A 16,147-nucleotide genomic window follows, 5' to 3' on the forward strand; every position below is an offset into this window, starting at 1 on the left:
CAGAAATGAGATTGGCTCTGTTTTAGAATGTTAGAGGGTTTCACATTAGTAGTTTTCCTGGCACTCTAGAAGATACAGTGTACTTTACCCAGACAAAAAGAATCTCATATGCAAACACCCTAATGAAAGAGAATGGATGATGTATAAGAAAACTACAAATAACATTGAGTTTTGGAGGGAATGATAGAAAAGGTAGGTGTTAGATCATGTTGGGCACAAGGCATTAAACTGTAAGTACCAGAGTGATAGTATAGCTAGCTAACATTTATTAATTACTTGCTCTGCAGCAGGTATAGACTGAGCATTTCACCCGTACTATTGCATATACTCCTCCTTACACATCTAGGAAGTATGTGTGCTGCTCTCCTCTTATAGACGAGGGAACTGAGGCTTAGAGAAATTAAATGACTTTCCCAAAAATGTACAGTTGGCAAGAGGTAGAGCTAGGATTCACACCTACGTTTCTCTTACTCTACAGCAATGTGAAAAATATGGGCGAACTTACATGCAAGGAGAGCAGTGAAGAAGTCGTTGTAAATCATTTATTCTAGATGTATTTGATTATATATGTTAAGGCATGGAGTATATGAAGGAAGAAAAGTCCAGCATGACTTTCAGGATCCTAGCTTGAGTGGCTAGGTAGATGGTGGAGCCATTGCATGATATAAGGAAACATAAAAATGAGGCAATGTTGACTATTAAAATCGTTTGGTTCCATTTGAGACATGTGAGTCTCTATGAGCTTGTTGGAAATCCTAATGGAGATATCTAGCAGTCCTAGGTCTAGAATTCAGAAAAAGATTTAGATTGAAGACAGAAATCTTGAAATCATGTACATGTTAGATGAATAAAAATAGGGTAATGAACAGTACCTTAAGGAATATATTTTCAGGCTGAAGAACAGGATCTTGAAAAAAGCAAAAAGAAGAAAAAACCTGATATTCAGAAGAGATGGCCATAGATTGATCAAGAAAACCAAGAGTAATGTCATGAAGCCAAGGAAGGAGGAAGTGCTTAAAAGAGCCAGATGCAGCAGTGGTATTAAGAGATATATAAGAAATACATCTATGGGATGTGGCATCTAGCATATGAATGGTAGTGGTAGTGAGATCTACAGTAGAGTGTTTTAATGATTGACCAGGGTAAACAAGTAGGGTCAGTTAGTGTGGCTACTTCTAAATATTTTCAGTTAAAAAATTTTCTTCTGTAGACACTTCAAATGAAATTGAACTGACATCACCTCCCAAAACCAATCCTGTATCTGCTGCAAAAGCTATTCCATATGGTGAGTTGATGGCCATGTTGTTATTATCTGTTTAATTTCCTTTCTTCATTAACTAGATGTCTCTTTTAGAAATCCTCATCTTATATTTGATATAACTCTGCAGTGAAGACAAATGGTTCTTATACCTGGGTCTATAAAACTTCCAGAATCCTGTTTGGGTTTATATTTAGACTCATAAATAGAGGGAAGAACAAATAAGCTTTTTGACAGGAAGAAAGGCCTACAAGAGCAATCCTTTATCCTCATCTCTCCCTGTACAAACTTAATATCTAAAATGACTTCCTAGAGTCTATATTTAATATGAGTATGCATTGTGGGGCAGAGGAGGAAAACAAAGTTTTTTTGGTTGTGTGGTCTTTTGTATATTTTTTAAAACTCATACTGGCATCTTTTTAACTTCCTTATGTTCTAAAGCATCAGGTTAAATACTAAATATGATTATTTTCCATTGTTCTGCCTGCATGTATTAAGTATGTGCAAGGTGATGGACTGTAATAGAGAGTTACATGAAGAACTATAAGAGGAGAAAATGTCTGCCTCTTGCTGGGGAGTTGGAGAAGGCTTCATGGAAAACATAGCGCTTGAGCTGAGTCCCAGTATTTCATATAAGAGAACAGCATTTAGATGCATAAGCAAATTTGACATGTTTGAGGATTGATAAATGGTTTCATACCATAAAAATAGAAGGTAAAAACAAGGACTTATAATGAAGAATCTTGTAGATTCATTGCTAAAGGATGTGAAATTTTCCTCCTGGAATGTAAGTTCCATGAGGGCTGACACTTTTATTTGCTCTATTCACTTAATATCACCAATGTCCGTAATAGTGCCTGGAAAATAGTAAGCACCAAATAAGTGTTCAGTGAATAAGTAAATATTATTCTGTAGGCGAGTACCTAAAATTCTGATTGCCTTGCATAGTCACCTGGCTTTTTAAAATCAGATTCCTCAGAGATGGATCTTGGGAACTAATGTCGTTATAAAGCTCATCTTGGTATTTGGGATTTACCATTGCTGATGATGACAAGCCTTTGGAGGAGTATGTTCTTAATCATTTCAGCTGGTTGTGTCATTGGTTTCATCTTTGCTGTAGGTGTTTGTGGCATTCCTCCATTTAGTCCCCAGTGGCTTTCCAGAAGAATTGCAGGAGGGGAAGAAGCCTGCCCCCACTGTTGGCCATGGCAGGTGGGTCTAAGGTTTCTAGGAGAGCACCAGTGTGGAGGTGCCATCATTAGGCCAACTTGGATTCTGACTGCAGCCCACTGTGTGCAATCGTGAGTGAAATTGGTATTTTTCTTATCTGCTTAGCACATGCGTTTATAGACAATGCCTAGGACACAAGGATAACTGTCTAACTACTTAAGATCACCCAGACTGTTTCTAAGGTGAGAATCTTCAAGTGTTATTTTACTTGGCCATCTAGCCTCTTTTTAAACAATATCAGTGAGGAAAAAGTTAATCAAATCTAGAAGAAAACATAGGGAAAACACTTCTGGACATTGGTCTAGGCAAAGATTTTAAGGGTAAGACCTCAAAAGCACAGATAACAAAAATAGACAGTACTATATTAAAAAGCTTCTGCACAGCAAAGAAAAAAAAGTGAGGAGACAAACTGTTGAATGGGAGAAAATATTTGCAAACTGCTCATCCTATTAGGGACTAATATGCAGAATATACAAGGAATTCAATTCAACATTAAAAAAACTAAATAATCTCATTAAAATGTGGGCAAAGGACATTGATAGATAGTTCTAAAAAGACTTACAAGTGGCCAATAGATATATGAAAAAATGTTCAACCTCTCTAATCATCAAGGAAAGGTAAATAAAAACCACACTGAGATATCATCATACTCCAGCTAGAAGGGCTATTAAAAAGACAATTAACAGGTGCTGGTGCCGGGCGCGGTGGCTCACGCCTGTAATCCTAGCACTCTGGGCGGCCGAGGCGGGTGGATTGCTCGAGGTCAGGAGTTCGAGACCAGCCTGAGCCACAGTGAGACCCCGTCTCTACTAAAAATAGAAAGAAATTATCTGGCCAACTAAAATATATATACATATAGAAAAAATTAGCCGGGCATGGTGGCGCTTGGCTGTAGTCCCAGCTACTCAGGGGGCTGAGGCAGTAGGATCGCTTAAGCCCAGGAGTTTGAGGTTGCTGTGAGCTAGGCTGACACCACGGCACTCAATCTAGCCCGGGCAACAAAGTGACACTCTGTCTCAAAAAAAAAAAAAAAAACAAACAGGTGCTGGTGAGGGTCTGGAGAAAAGGGAACTCTTATACACTGTTGGTGAGAATTTAAATTAATACAGCCACTATATGAAAACCAGTATGGAGATTTCTCCAAAAACTGAAATAATTTGGAGGATGACTTTGAAAACAAAGTTCAGTCCTTCCATTAGAGTGCATGGCAGATAATAATAATGATAATGGCTGCCATTATGGAGTCATTACCATCTGCAAGGTACTTGCCAAGCACTTTGCCTGAGTTCACTCCCCTAATAAAGGCATATTGAAACACATGGATAAGTCAAGCTCATCATGCCAGGAATTGAAATGAGCATGATTGTGACTAGGAAGGAGATGCCTACGTGTATTAAAAAACTTCTCCTTTGAATAAGTTGTATTGAAAAATAATTTCAATAACTTTTCCTGAAGAAAGTTTTGAAAAAAAAAATGGGTGACTTAGTCTCCAAGCAGAAGTGACGATATATTTGTGGCAATTGAGGGACTCTTTCCTTAGGTATTTTTTCAGCTGGAGATTTTGATATATGGCCAACTAATGGATGTGACTCAAGTTTTCTAGCATCTTTTTGAAGTATATCAAAAGTGTGCAAGAATTTTCACAAAGGGAACACCCACATAACCAGCACCCGGATCAAGACCTGAACGACTGTATTACTGACACCCAACACCCAACACCCAACAGCAGCCACCTCATCCCCCTCCAGTCATCATTCCCCTAAAAGTAATCAGCACCCTTATATCTAACACCATGGGTGAGCTTTGCCTATTTTTGAGCTGATAAATTCTTTATACTCCCAGTTTCGTCAATTCTGATGATTTGGTAAAAGCTGGTTCTTTAAGATACAGCCCTGTGAGATAGTGCTTGGATAATTTTGAACAGTAAAACATAGACCAGAAGCTACCTTGTTATGAATGTAACTTTTTTTTATGTATTCATATCACTGAAATTAAAATAAGCTTTAAATTTTCTTTTTTTCCTTCTCAACTTATAAAAAGACTTTGGTGATATTTGGTAGGGGATTCAGGGACATTTTATGGCCAAAAGAAGGGAGCAAGATCCACAAGGAATCTTGCTGATCAAGAGGCCACGTGTGTCCTCCCTGGGAGGGAGACCACAGAGGCACTCAGACAGGGGAGTGGGTGTCACCTGGCTGAACTGAACCGTGCATGATGGTAAGGCCAGATGGGATGAGACCAAAATACAAAAAATATTTTCACGTCAACCTTTTCTTTCTCTAGGAAAAATAATCCACTCTCTTGGACTATTATTGCTGGGGACCATGATAGAACCCTGAAGGAATCAACTGAGCAGGTGAGAAATATTTTTAAAGGTCATTCTGTTTATACTCTGAATGTTGTCACATGCCAGGGAATACTGTTAGTTAAAATATGTGATTAGTTAGTAATCTGCTGGTGCCCTTTTATGCTCTTTTATACCACATTTAAAGATGCAATTTTAGGTCACATTTTAATTTGAGAATTAGGTGAAGTAGGTCAGGAAATGCAAACTCAGGTTTATGTGCACAAGTCCACATAGCTTGGTTTCTCTAGGACCACCAGTTCTCAGAAGGTGGTTTGTGGCCTCCCACAAATTATAAACCGAGATTGCTCTTTTGAATTTAGCACAAAGTCATCTTCTTTGTTGATATATGTAAATACAGAGATTTAGGATTACTTTGAAGTATTATGCAAGGAAATTGCTTGAGTCTTTGACTTTCTTATCTTATAATGCGCTTGCTTGCCACTGTGCAGGTGAGAAGGGCCAAACGCATAGTGGTGCATGAAGACTTTAATATTCTGAGCTATGACTCTGACATCGCCCTCATACAGCTGAGCTCTCCATTGGAGTACAACTCAGCAGTGAGGCCGGTGTGTCTCCCACATGGCCCAGAGCCTCTGTTTTCCTTGGAGATCTGTGCTGTGACCGGATGGGGAAGCATCAGTAAAGGTAAACATTTGACTTTTGCATAAATATTACTGCGACTTATTTTTGAAAATAGGTCATGGAAATGATACCAAGCAGTATCTGCTTTAGCCCCTCTTCTTTCTAAAAGATAGAAACCGTATTTTATTCAGTGGTAATAATAGCTCAGCAAGTGAATAGAGAATGAGCTATTTCAAATTTTTCCTTCAGGATAACTTAGATTATAAGTAGATTAGATTAGGGGACATCAAACTTTTTCTCTAAAGGACCATATAATCTTTTAGGCTTTGCAGGCCATATGGTCTCTGTTGCAACTGTTCAAGTCTACAGCATAAAGCATAAAGCATATGTCTGTGCAGCATAAAGCAGCCACCGACAATATGTAACAGACTGGGTGTGGCTGTATTCCAATAGCACTTTCTTCATAAAATTTATTTAGATTTGAGTTTTTGGATATTTTTTTCACCCATCTAAAAATGCACAAACCATTCTCATTTCTTGGATTGTACAAAACAGACCTGTGTTTGGGGGATGGTGCTGAATTGACCCACTGGCTATAGTTTGCTAACCCCTGGCAGACTATAGAGTTCTTAAAAGCATAGCAAAATACTGAAACAGCTGAATGGATTGATACATTTTTTTTGCTTCTTTCACTGTATAAGATCATTTTCTTTGTATGTTTTCCTTCTGTGTGTCATTTATTTGGAATCTGTGAGCTTGAAGGAGAAAGGAATCTTTGCTTGCAGTGTTCATGCTCACAGCTTACCGTGCTACCTGCCGCCAAATTGCATTTTCATAAAATCTTGCCACCCACTACGTGAGGAGTTTTTATCATCCCCGCTTTGCAAATGAGAGGGTCACGGCCCAAAGATTTAAGTAACTTGCTAAGATCCCAAGACTGATAAATATCAAAGCTATAAGATTTGAGACTGGCATGGCCCAGCTTACAATCATTCCTTAATGGCTTCTCGTTACACTTAGAATGAAGTTTGAACTGCTTGGCCCGGCTTGGAGAGCTCTGTGTGATCTGACCTCCATGTAGGTCTCCAAAATCACTTCCCTCTTGTGTCTTGTTGGTTAACCTGCAGGTCCCATGGCCTTCTTTCTTTCGCTTAAACACCAGGCTTTCTCTGCTTTCTGAAGTTCTGCACCTGTGTCCTCCCATTTGGGACATTCCTGTTACAATTGCTGCTTCCCCATCATTCCTTTCTCAGCCAAAATGTTGCTTCCTTTCTCGGAGCAAATGCTGCAGCAGGACTGACCTTCCATCACATTCCACACTCCCCAGTTCATCATCTCACTGCGTTTAAATGTACTTGGCATGCTTTTATGGAATCATTTGCTACCTCCCACCCATGAGAGTGGGAGCCTCTTGGAGGCAGATCTGTCCTCACCACCCTCTCCCCAGGACTAGACACATACATGGCAAAGAGGAAGCATTCAGAGTAAGGATTGGTTGACTTACTGGCCTCAAAGCCCTTGAACAAAAGTGCCTGCTCTCTAACACCTTCCACCGTCACCAATTCTGTGACCACTAGACGACTGAAAGGTGGTTACAGACTTAAAAGATGAATTCATTCTTTTCAGCTGGGAGAAAAAAATGAATTCTCAATGTTTGATACATCCTCAGCCACCCTCAGCCACCCTCATGGAGATGGACCCTGTAAAGAGAATTTTTAGTACATTAAAAAGAATGCAAGATTTAGAGTTGGACCTGGGCTTCAGTCCTGGTTCTGTTCTGTAAGAGATATGAGATCAAATTTTCAGAGGTCTGGCGTTTTCACCTGTGAGATTAGTGTGATTAACCTGCCTCCCGATGTGGTCGCATTACGTTGGAGTAAAGGACTGTAAATATTAGGCTGCTATATAAATGTAGAGTAATTTTTATTAATATTGCCCCAAAAGGCATAGGGCTATAAAATGCTCAACTTTTAAAACATTAGCCATAAATCTAAAATGATAGAATAAGTCATGCAAAATACAAGTTAGCACGGGCCTGCCTGAGGGTCATCAAGTATGAGAAGAAATTGTTTATTGTTACCTCAAATTGAAGGTGAGATTAAGCTTCAGTGATGATAGAGGGAAAAAGTGGAATAAGATTTCAGTTTATAATAGGAAATCATGCAAGCATATGTTATATTTATAAGAATATATTTAAATATTTGTATGTATAAATATGTAACCATATGTATTTATAATCATAAAACATATATAACACTAATTCATATTTTGTGGAATTTTTATTTCTGAATTCTAATGCAGCAATATTTTATGTACCAGAATTTAAATTGTAAATAAGCTAGAAAACAGTGTGTCTAGCCTTGTTTGCCTGCCCATGGTAAAGATGCCAAATCTGGAAATGAAGACATGGTACATGGAATGCTTATATTTCCCTCCCTGCCCCAATATTCTACCTCAGTGCAGGCAAAGGAATGACCACAATTATGTTGGTATGGAGCAAGTCTGCACTTAAATATATTTCTTTAACGTCACTTGTTGCTTACTTCATCATCGAGCTTCTCCCTTTCTGAATCTGTGTCTTTCTTAGATGGTGGCCTAGCACGTCGCTTACAGCAAATTCAAGTGTCTGTGTTAGAAAGAGAGGTCTGTGAACACACTTACTATTCTGCTCACCCCGGAGAGATCACAGAGAAGATGATCTGTGCTGGCTTTGCTGCATCTGAAGGGAAAGATTTCTGCCAGGTGAGAGGATTCTGATTTTGTACGGGAAGGTAGAAAATTGCCTTTTGCTGGAGAGTCTCCTTAGACAGAAGGAAACCACTCTTGAAGCCACTGTGACCAAGCTGGCCCTGTGCCTCAAACATCAACCACATTTTGGCATGAGGGCTGGCAGGATAAGAGGAAGAGCAAGTCACTTAATCCAAACTTGCTGAGATGGCAGAGTGGCCAGTGGGCACACAGGAGCCCATGAGAAGGTGGGATGGCAGCACCTTAGCCAGGCCGGGGAGATGTGTTCAGAGATGGGTAAGCCTTCGGGAAAAGAAAAACAAATTAAGGTTCTAGACTTACGTATTCTACTTATGACTTTAAAAGATTTCTTGTTGTAAATTATTACTAATCTGTGTATTCTCACTTTGTGACATCCATCACAAAGATGTCAGTTGGGCAAGCTTGCTATTGGCAAGTTCAGAATCAACTAAGACAAAGACAGAATATGGATGACTGGATTGTAAAATACCAGCTTTAATATTCAGAGTCAATTGAGGGATGTGACTTTACATATACAATCTAAAGAGTTGCAGACACTCTGTATGTTCACCTCCAATGGTGAATCTGGGGCAGCCCACCTAAGGGAAAGTTTGGGTCTTTAGGGCAGACACACTACTCCTGACTTACTGATGCTAGTCTGGGGTAGAGAGGGAAGAAAGAATGAATCTCTAGTCTTTGCAACTTTTTGATAGTTTTCCCCACCACTCAGTCAAGAAACATGAACCAATGGATGTCACCTCCAGGGGGAGAAGCAACTGGGCATCTAGGTAGCAAGTCATTCCATGTGAAAACACGAAGAAAGAAGGAATGAGGTCCCCCCCTCCTTAACACTGAATATAAGTTTATTGTAATTAAACCCTTCCTTTCATGGTGTCGAGTACTACTTAAATTCTGTTTTGATGTTGCATATCTTAATTTGTATTCCCCAGAAGCAGACTCGGAGACAAAGACTCAAGTGTAATGATCTGTTTTAGGCTGCATAGACATCACTGGTTGGACAGTGAGGAGAGATGGTCCAGGGAAGGGAAGGCAGCCAATATAGATGTGCTATTAAGACAGCTACCACAGTGAGGGACTAAAGCTTCATCCTGTAGGAAAACCCTGGCAGTGATGCAAAATACACATGGTATGTTTACCCATCCAAGGGTGAGGGAACTGGGGTACTTGTACACTACTTCCCAAAAGTAATAGTTTTGAGGCTGCTGTGGGAAGGGAATGTTAATTTCTCAGCATTTTCCACGCTTTGGGGCTGTCTCCTGGGTTGGAGAGGAGAGGAGAGAGGGAACAGCCCTCAGGCACAGAGCAATCACAGGTACTGGAAGATATGAGGAACGTGGGAATGGTGCAAACACTGTCTGCTAGATACTTAAATATTATCTTATAAAAATCAGATAGAAAAGTACTGTTAAGGAATGCATTCATCCTCTCCCTTAGTTTATTGTAGAATTTGAGGGATGGTTTATTGTAGAATATGAGAGATGTAGAGGGTACTAGAGCCTTTGCAGAAACCATTGTTTTCAGTATAAATTCGCCATCCTATCACCATTTTTTTAAGGACAGGAGCACTTTTAACCCTTTAGCATAAGAATCCTTCTTTGGAGATGCGATATTTTTCTGGGGTGGCAAGCACACGGCCTCTGTCCATCCTGGGTTTGATTGCACTAGCGCCAGACATGAGAAGTGCGCCTTTGTGTGACAGGTGAATAGTGCGGATCCTGTTTCAGTCTAAAGACTGAAACAGGATCCGCACTTTTCACCGTTCCTTTCAGAATCATTTGATTGATCGGCTAGGAATGGCGATTCCTTCTCTAGACCAATCGAAGGCGAGGCCAAAGTAACTGGATCTTTCCAAGAGGGGTGTGGCACAACTTTTGAAATAACCACTAGGTTGAGAAGTCTTTGGTATTTTTTTGTAGCACTTTTCACCATAATTGTCAAAAGGTTGGTCTCTGCATCCTTAAGCGTAGGATAGTTTTCACAGGCAAAAGTATGCTGAGGCCCAGTAAACTTGGCATTACCAATAGTTGGTACTAGAGGCTATAAAGAAAGTGTTCTTTAAGTGTTATTCCACTGTGGTGTCACCATGATTTTCAGAAGCGGAGCCAGTTTCACGCATTAGCATCAGAATCCCTCCTCGTAGTTGAGATTTCTGTGTGGGGTGTAAGTGCGGGTCTTCGGTCAGCCCTGTGTTTGATTCGATTGTCCCCAGAGTTGGTAAGTGGATATTTGCGTGAGATGGGAAAAGTGTGGATCTTGTTTCAGATTTCATGCTGACACTTTTGAAATGACCAGTATGTTGGTAATCATTTGCCATTTCCATGGCGTTTTTCACCGTAATAGTGATACGGTTGGTCTCTGCATCCTTCAGCCTATGAAGCTTTTCGCAGAGAAAACTCTACTGAGGCCCAGGTAACTTGGTATTTCCCATACCTGGCACTGGAGCCTTTGAAGATAGGATTGTTTTCAGTATTATTTCACCATCCTTTCACCACTGTTTCAAGAATGGGAGCACTTTTCAATCGTTAGCATAAGAATCCTTCTTTGGAGAGGCGATATTTTTCTGGGGTGGCAAGTGCAGGGTCTCTGTCAGTCCTGGGTTTTTTGGACTAGCGCCAGACATGAGAAGTGGGCCTTTGTGTGAGAGGTGAAAAGTGCGGACCCTTTTCAGTCTAAAGACTGAAACAGGATCTGAACTTTTCACCGTTCCTTTCAGAATCGTTTGATTCATCAGCTGGGAATCGCGACGGGTTCTCTAGACCAATCTAAGGCTAGGCCCTGGTAACTGTATTTTTCCAGCGGTGTGTGGCAGACCTTTTGGAATAACCACTAGTTGGAGAATTATTTGCCATTTTTTATGGCACTACTCACCATAATGGTGATAAGGTTTGGCTCTGCATCCCTAAACCTCAGGTGGTTTCGCAGACAATACTATGCTGAGGCCCAGGTACCTTGGCATTTCCAATGCTTGCTACTGGAGCCTTTGAGGAAGTCAGTCTTTTAAGTATTATTGCACCATCGTTAAACCATTATTGTCAGAACTGGAGCAATTTTCAGCCATTAGCATAAGAATCCTCCCTTGTAGTTGAGATTTCTGTGTGGGCTGTAGGTGCAGGGCCTCTTTCAGCCCTGGGTTTGGTTTGATTATCTCCAGAGATGAGAAGTGCAGATCCTGTTTCCACTTTTAGCCTGACACTTTTGAAATAACCAGGATGTTGATAATTATTTTCCATTTTTGATAGCATTTTTCACAATAATCGTGATAGGGTTTGTCTCTGCCTCCTTCAGCCTAGGATGCTTGTCGCACAGAAAACTCTCCTGAGGCCCAGGTGCCTTGGAATTTCTCATACTTGGTACTATAGCCCTTGCAAAAACCATTGATTTCAGTATTATTTCGCCATCCTTTTACCATGCTTTCAAGGACGGGAGCACTTTTCACACTTTAGCATAAGAATCCTTCTTTGGAGATGGGATATTTTTCTGAGGTGGCAAGCGCACGGCCTCTGTCCGTCCTGGGTTGGATTGGACTAACGCCAGGCATGAGAAGTGTGCCTTTGTGTGAGAGGTGAATAGTGCGGATCCTGTTTCACTCTAAAGATTGAAACAGAATCCGCACTTTTCACCATTCTTTTCAGAATAATTTGCTTCATCAGCGAGGAATGGCGATTCCTTCTCTAGACCAATGGAAGGCGAGGCCAAAGTGACTCGATCTTTCCAAGAGGGGTGTGGCACAACTTTTGAAATAATCGCTAGGTTGAGAACTCTTTGTTATTTTTTAGTAGCACTCTTCACCATAATTGTCATAAGTTTGGTCTCTGCATCCTTAGGCATACGAAAGTATTCAAGACCAAAGTATGCTGAGGCCCAGTAAACTTGGCATTTCCAATAGTTGGTACTGGAGACTATAAAGAAAGTGTTCTTTTAAGTGTTATTCCACTGTGGTGTAACCACTATTTGCAGAACCGAAGCAAGTTTCAGGCATTAGCATCAGAATCCCTCCTCCTAGTGGAGGTTTCTGTGTGGGGTGTAAGTGCGGGGCTTCTGTCAGCCCTGCGTTTCATTCCATTGTCCCCGGAGTTGGTGAGTGCATATTTGCGGGAGATGGGAAAAGTGTGGATCCTGTTTCAGAATTCATCCTGACGCTTTTGAAATAACCAGCATGTTGGCAATTATTTGCCATTTCCATAGCGTTTTTCCCCGTAATAGTGATAAGGTTGGTCTCTGCATCCTTAAGCCTATGATGCTTTTCGCAGAGAACACTCTACTGAGGCCTAAGTAACTTGGTATTTCCCATACCTGGCACCAGAGCCTTTGAAGATAGGATTGTTTTCAATATTATTTCACAAACCTTTCACCACTGTTTCAAGGACAGGGGCACTTCTCAACCGTTAGCATAAGAATTCCTCTTTGGAGAGGAGATATTTTTCTGGGGTGGCAAGTGCAGGAGCTCTGTCGGTCCTGGGTTTGTTGGACTAGCGCCAGACATGAGAAGTGCGCCTTTGTGTGACAGGTGAATAGTGCGGATCCTGTTTCAGTCTAAAGACTGAAACAGGATCCGCACTTTTCACCGTTCCTTTCAGAATCATTTGATTGATCGGCTAGGAATGGCGATTCCTTCTCTAGACCAATCGAAGGCGAGGCCAAAGTAACTGGATCTTTCCAAGAGGGGTGTGGCACAAATTTTGAAATAACCGCTAGGTTGAGAACTCTTTGGTATTTTTTTGTACCACTTTTCACCATAATTGTCAAAAGGTTGGTCTCTGCATCCTTAAGCGTACGATAGTTTTCACAGGCAAAAGTATGCTGAGGCCCAGTAAACTTGGCATTACCAATAGTTGGTACTAGAGACTATAAAGAAAGTATTCTTTTAAGTATTATTCCTCTGTGGTGTCACCATGATTTTCAGAACCGGAGCCAGTTTCACGCATTAGCATCAGAGTCCCTCCTCCTAGTGGAGGTTTCTGTGTGGGGTGTAAGTGTGGGGCTTCTGTCAGCCCTGTGTTTGATTCGATTGTCCCCAGAGTTGGTAAGTGCATATTTGCGTGAGATGGGAAAAGTGTGGATCTTGTTTCAGATTTCATCCTGACACTTTTGAAATGACCAGTATGTTGGTAATCATTTGCCATTTCCATGGCGTTTTTCACCGTAATAGTGATACGGGTGGTGTCTGCATCCTTCAGCCTATGATGCTTTTCGCAGAGAAAACTCTACTGAGGCCCAGGTAACTTGGTATTTCCCATACCTGGCACTGGAGCCTTTGAAGATAGGATTGTTTTCAGTATTATTTCACCATCCTTTCCCCACTGTTTCAAGAATGGGAGTACTTTTCAATCGTTAGCATAAGAATCCTTCTTTGGAGAGGCGATATTTTTCTGGGGTGGCAAGTGCAGGGCCTCTGTCAGTCCTGGGTTTGTGGGACTAGCGCCAGACATGAGAAATGGACCTTTGTGTGAGAGGTGAAAAGTGCGGACCCTTTTCAGTCTAAAGACTGAAACAGGATCTGCCCTTTTCACCGTTCCTTTCAGAATCGCTGGATTCATCAGCTGGGAATCGCGACGGGTTCTCTAGACCAATCTAAGGCTAGGCTCTGGTAACTGTATTTTTCCAGCGGTGTGTGGCAGAGCTTTTGGAATAACCACTAGTTGGAGAATTATTTGCCATTTTTTATGGCACTATTCACCATAATGGTGATAAGGTTTGGCTCTGCCTCCCTAAACCTCAGGTGGTTTCGCAGACAAAACTATGCTGAGGCCCAGGTACCTTGGCATTTCCAATGCTTGCTACTGCAGCCTTTGAGGAAGTCAGTCTTTTAAGTATTATTGCACCATCGTTAAACCATTATTGTCAGAACTGGAGCAATTTTCAGCCATCAGCATAAGAATCCTCCCTTGTAGTTGAGATTTCTGTGTGGGCTGTAGGTGCAGGGCCTCTTTCAGCCCTGGGTTTGATTTGATTATCTCCAGAGATGAGAAGTGCAGATCCTGTTTCCACTTTTAGCCTGACACTTTTGAAATAACCAGGATGTTGATAATTATTTTCCATTTTTGATAGCATTTTTCACAATAATCGTGATAGGGTTTGTCTCTGCACCCTTCAGCCTAGGACGCTTGTCGCACAGAAAACTCTCCTGAGGCCCAGGTGCCTTGGAATTTCTCATACTTGGTACTATAGCCCTTGCAAAAACCATTGATTTGAGTATTATTTCGCCATCCTTTTACCATGCTTTCAAGGACGGGAGGACTTTTCACACTTTAGCATAAGAATCCTTCTTTGGAGATGGGATAATTTTCTGAGGTGGCAAGCGCACGGCCTCTGTCCGTCCTGGGTTGGATTCGACTAACGCCAGGCATGAGAAGTGTGCCTTTGTGTGAGAGGTGAATAGTGCGGATCCTGTTTCACTCTAAAGATTGAAACAGAATCCGCACTTTTCACCATTCTCTTCAGAATAATTTTCTTCATCAGCGAGGAATGGCGATTCCTTCTCTAGACCAATCGAAGGCGAGGCCAAAGTGACTCGATCTTTCCAAGAGGGGTGTGGCACAACTTTTGAAATAATCACTAGGTTGACAACTCTTTGATATTTTTTAGTAGCACTCTTCACCATAATTGTCATAAGTTTGGTCTCTGCATCCTTAGGTATACGAAAGTATTCAAGACAAAAGTATGCTGAGGCCCAGTAAACTTGGCATTTCCAATAGTTGGTACTGGAGACTATAAAGAAAGTGTTCTTTTAAGTGTTATTCCACTGTGGTGTAACCACTATTTTCAGAACCGAAGCAAGTTTCAGGCATTAGCATCAGAATCCCTCCTCCTAGTGGAGGTTTCTGTGTGGGGTGTAAGTGCGGGGCTTCTGTCAGCCCTGCGTTTCATTCCATTGTCCCCGGAGTTGGTGAGTGCATATTTGCGGGAGATGGGAAAAGTGTGGATCCGGTTTCAGAATTCATCCTGACGCTTTTGAAATAACCAGCATGTTGGCAATTATTTGCCATTTCCATAGCGTTTTTCCCCGTAATAGTGATAAGGTTGGTCTCTGCATCCTTAAGCCTATGATGCTTTTCGCAGAGAACACTCTACTGAGGCCTAAGTAACTTGGTATTTCCCATACCTGGCACCAGAGCCTTTGAAGATAGGATTGTTTTCAATATTATTTCACAAACCTTTCACCAGTGTTTCAAGGACAGGAGCACTTCTCAACCGTTAGCATAAGAATTCTTCTTTGGAGAGGAGATATTTTTCTGGGGTGGCAAGTGCAGGAGCTCTGTCGGTCCTGGGTTTGTTGGACTAGCGCCAGACATGAGAAGTGCGCCTTTGTGTGACAGGTGAATAGTGCGGATCCTGTTTCAGTCTAAAGACTGAAACAGGATCCGCACTTTTCACCGTTCCTTTCAGAATCATTTGATTGATCGGCTAGGAATGGCGATTCCTTCTCTAGACCAATCGAAGGCGAGGCCAAAGTAACTGGATCTTTCCAAGAGGGGTGTGGCACAAATTTTGAAATAACCGCTAGGTTGAGAACTCTTTGGTATTTTTTTGTACCACTTTTCACCATAATTGTCAAAAGGTTGGTCTCTGCATCCTTAAGCGTACGATAGTTTTCACAGGCAAAAGTATGCTGAGGCCCAGTAAACTTGGCATTACCAATAGTTGGTACTAGAGACTATAAAGAAAGTATTCTTTTAAGTATTATTCCTCTGTGGTGTCACCATGATTTTCAGAACCGGAGCCAGTTTCACGCATTAGCATCAGAATCCCTCCTCCTAGTGGAGGTTTCTGTGTGGGGTGTAAGTGTGGGGCTTCTGTCAGCCCTGTGTTTGATTCGATTGTCCCCAGAGTTGGTAAGTGCATATTTGCGTGAGATGGGAAAAGTGTGGATCTTGTTTCAGATTTCATCCTGACACTTTTGAAATGACCAGTATGTTGGTAATCATTTGCCATTTCCATGGCGTTTTTCACCGTAATAGTGA

The 16,147-nt window shown here is 41.4% G+C and overlaps 1 protein-coding gene across 1 annotated transcript in view; it reads left to right on the top strand.

Annotated features, from left to right (window-relative positions):
- The window catches only part of LOC123640579 (ovochymase-1-like), a 97,403-nt gene that overhangs the window by 21,279 nt on the left and 59,977 nt on the right, over positions 1-16,147 (top strand). Inside the window, 5 exon segments of the mRNA XM_045555179.1 lie at positions 1,211-1,285; positions 2,379-2,559; positions 4,772-4,844; positions 5,285-5,480; positions 8,005-8,159. Of these exon segments, the coding sequence (XP_045411135.1) occupies positions 1,211-1,285; positions 2,379-2,559; positions 4,772-4,844; positions 5,285-5,480; positions 8,005-8,159 (680 nt within the window).

The sequence above is a fragment of the Lemur catta genome, chromosome 6 (assembly GCF_020740605.2).
Source record: "Lemur catta isolate mLemCat1 chromosome 6, mLemCat1.pri, whole genome shotgun sequence".
Classification (NCBI taxonomy): domain Eukaryota; kingdom Metazoa; phylum Chordata; class Mammalia; order Primates; family Lemuridae; genus Lemur; species Lemur catta.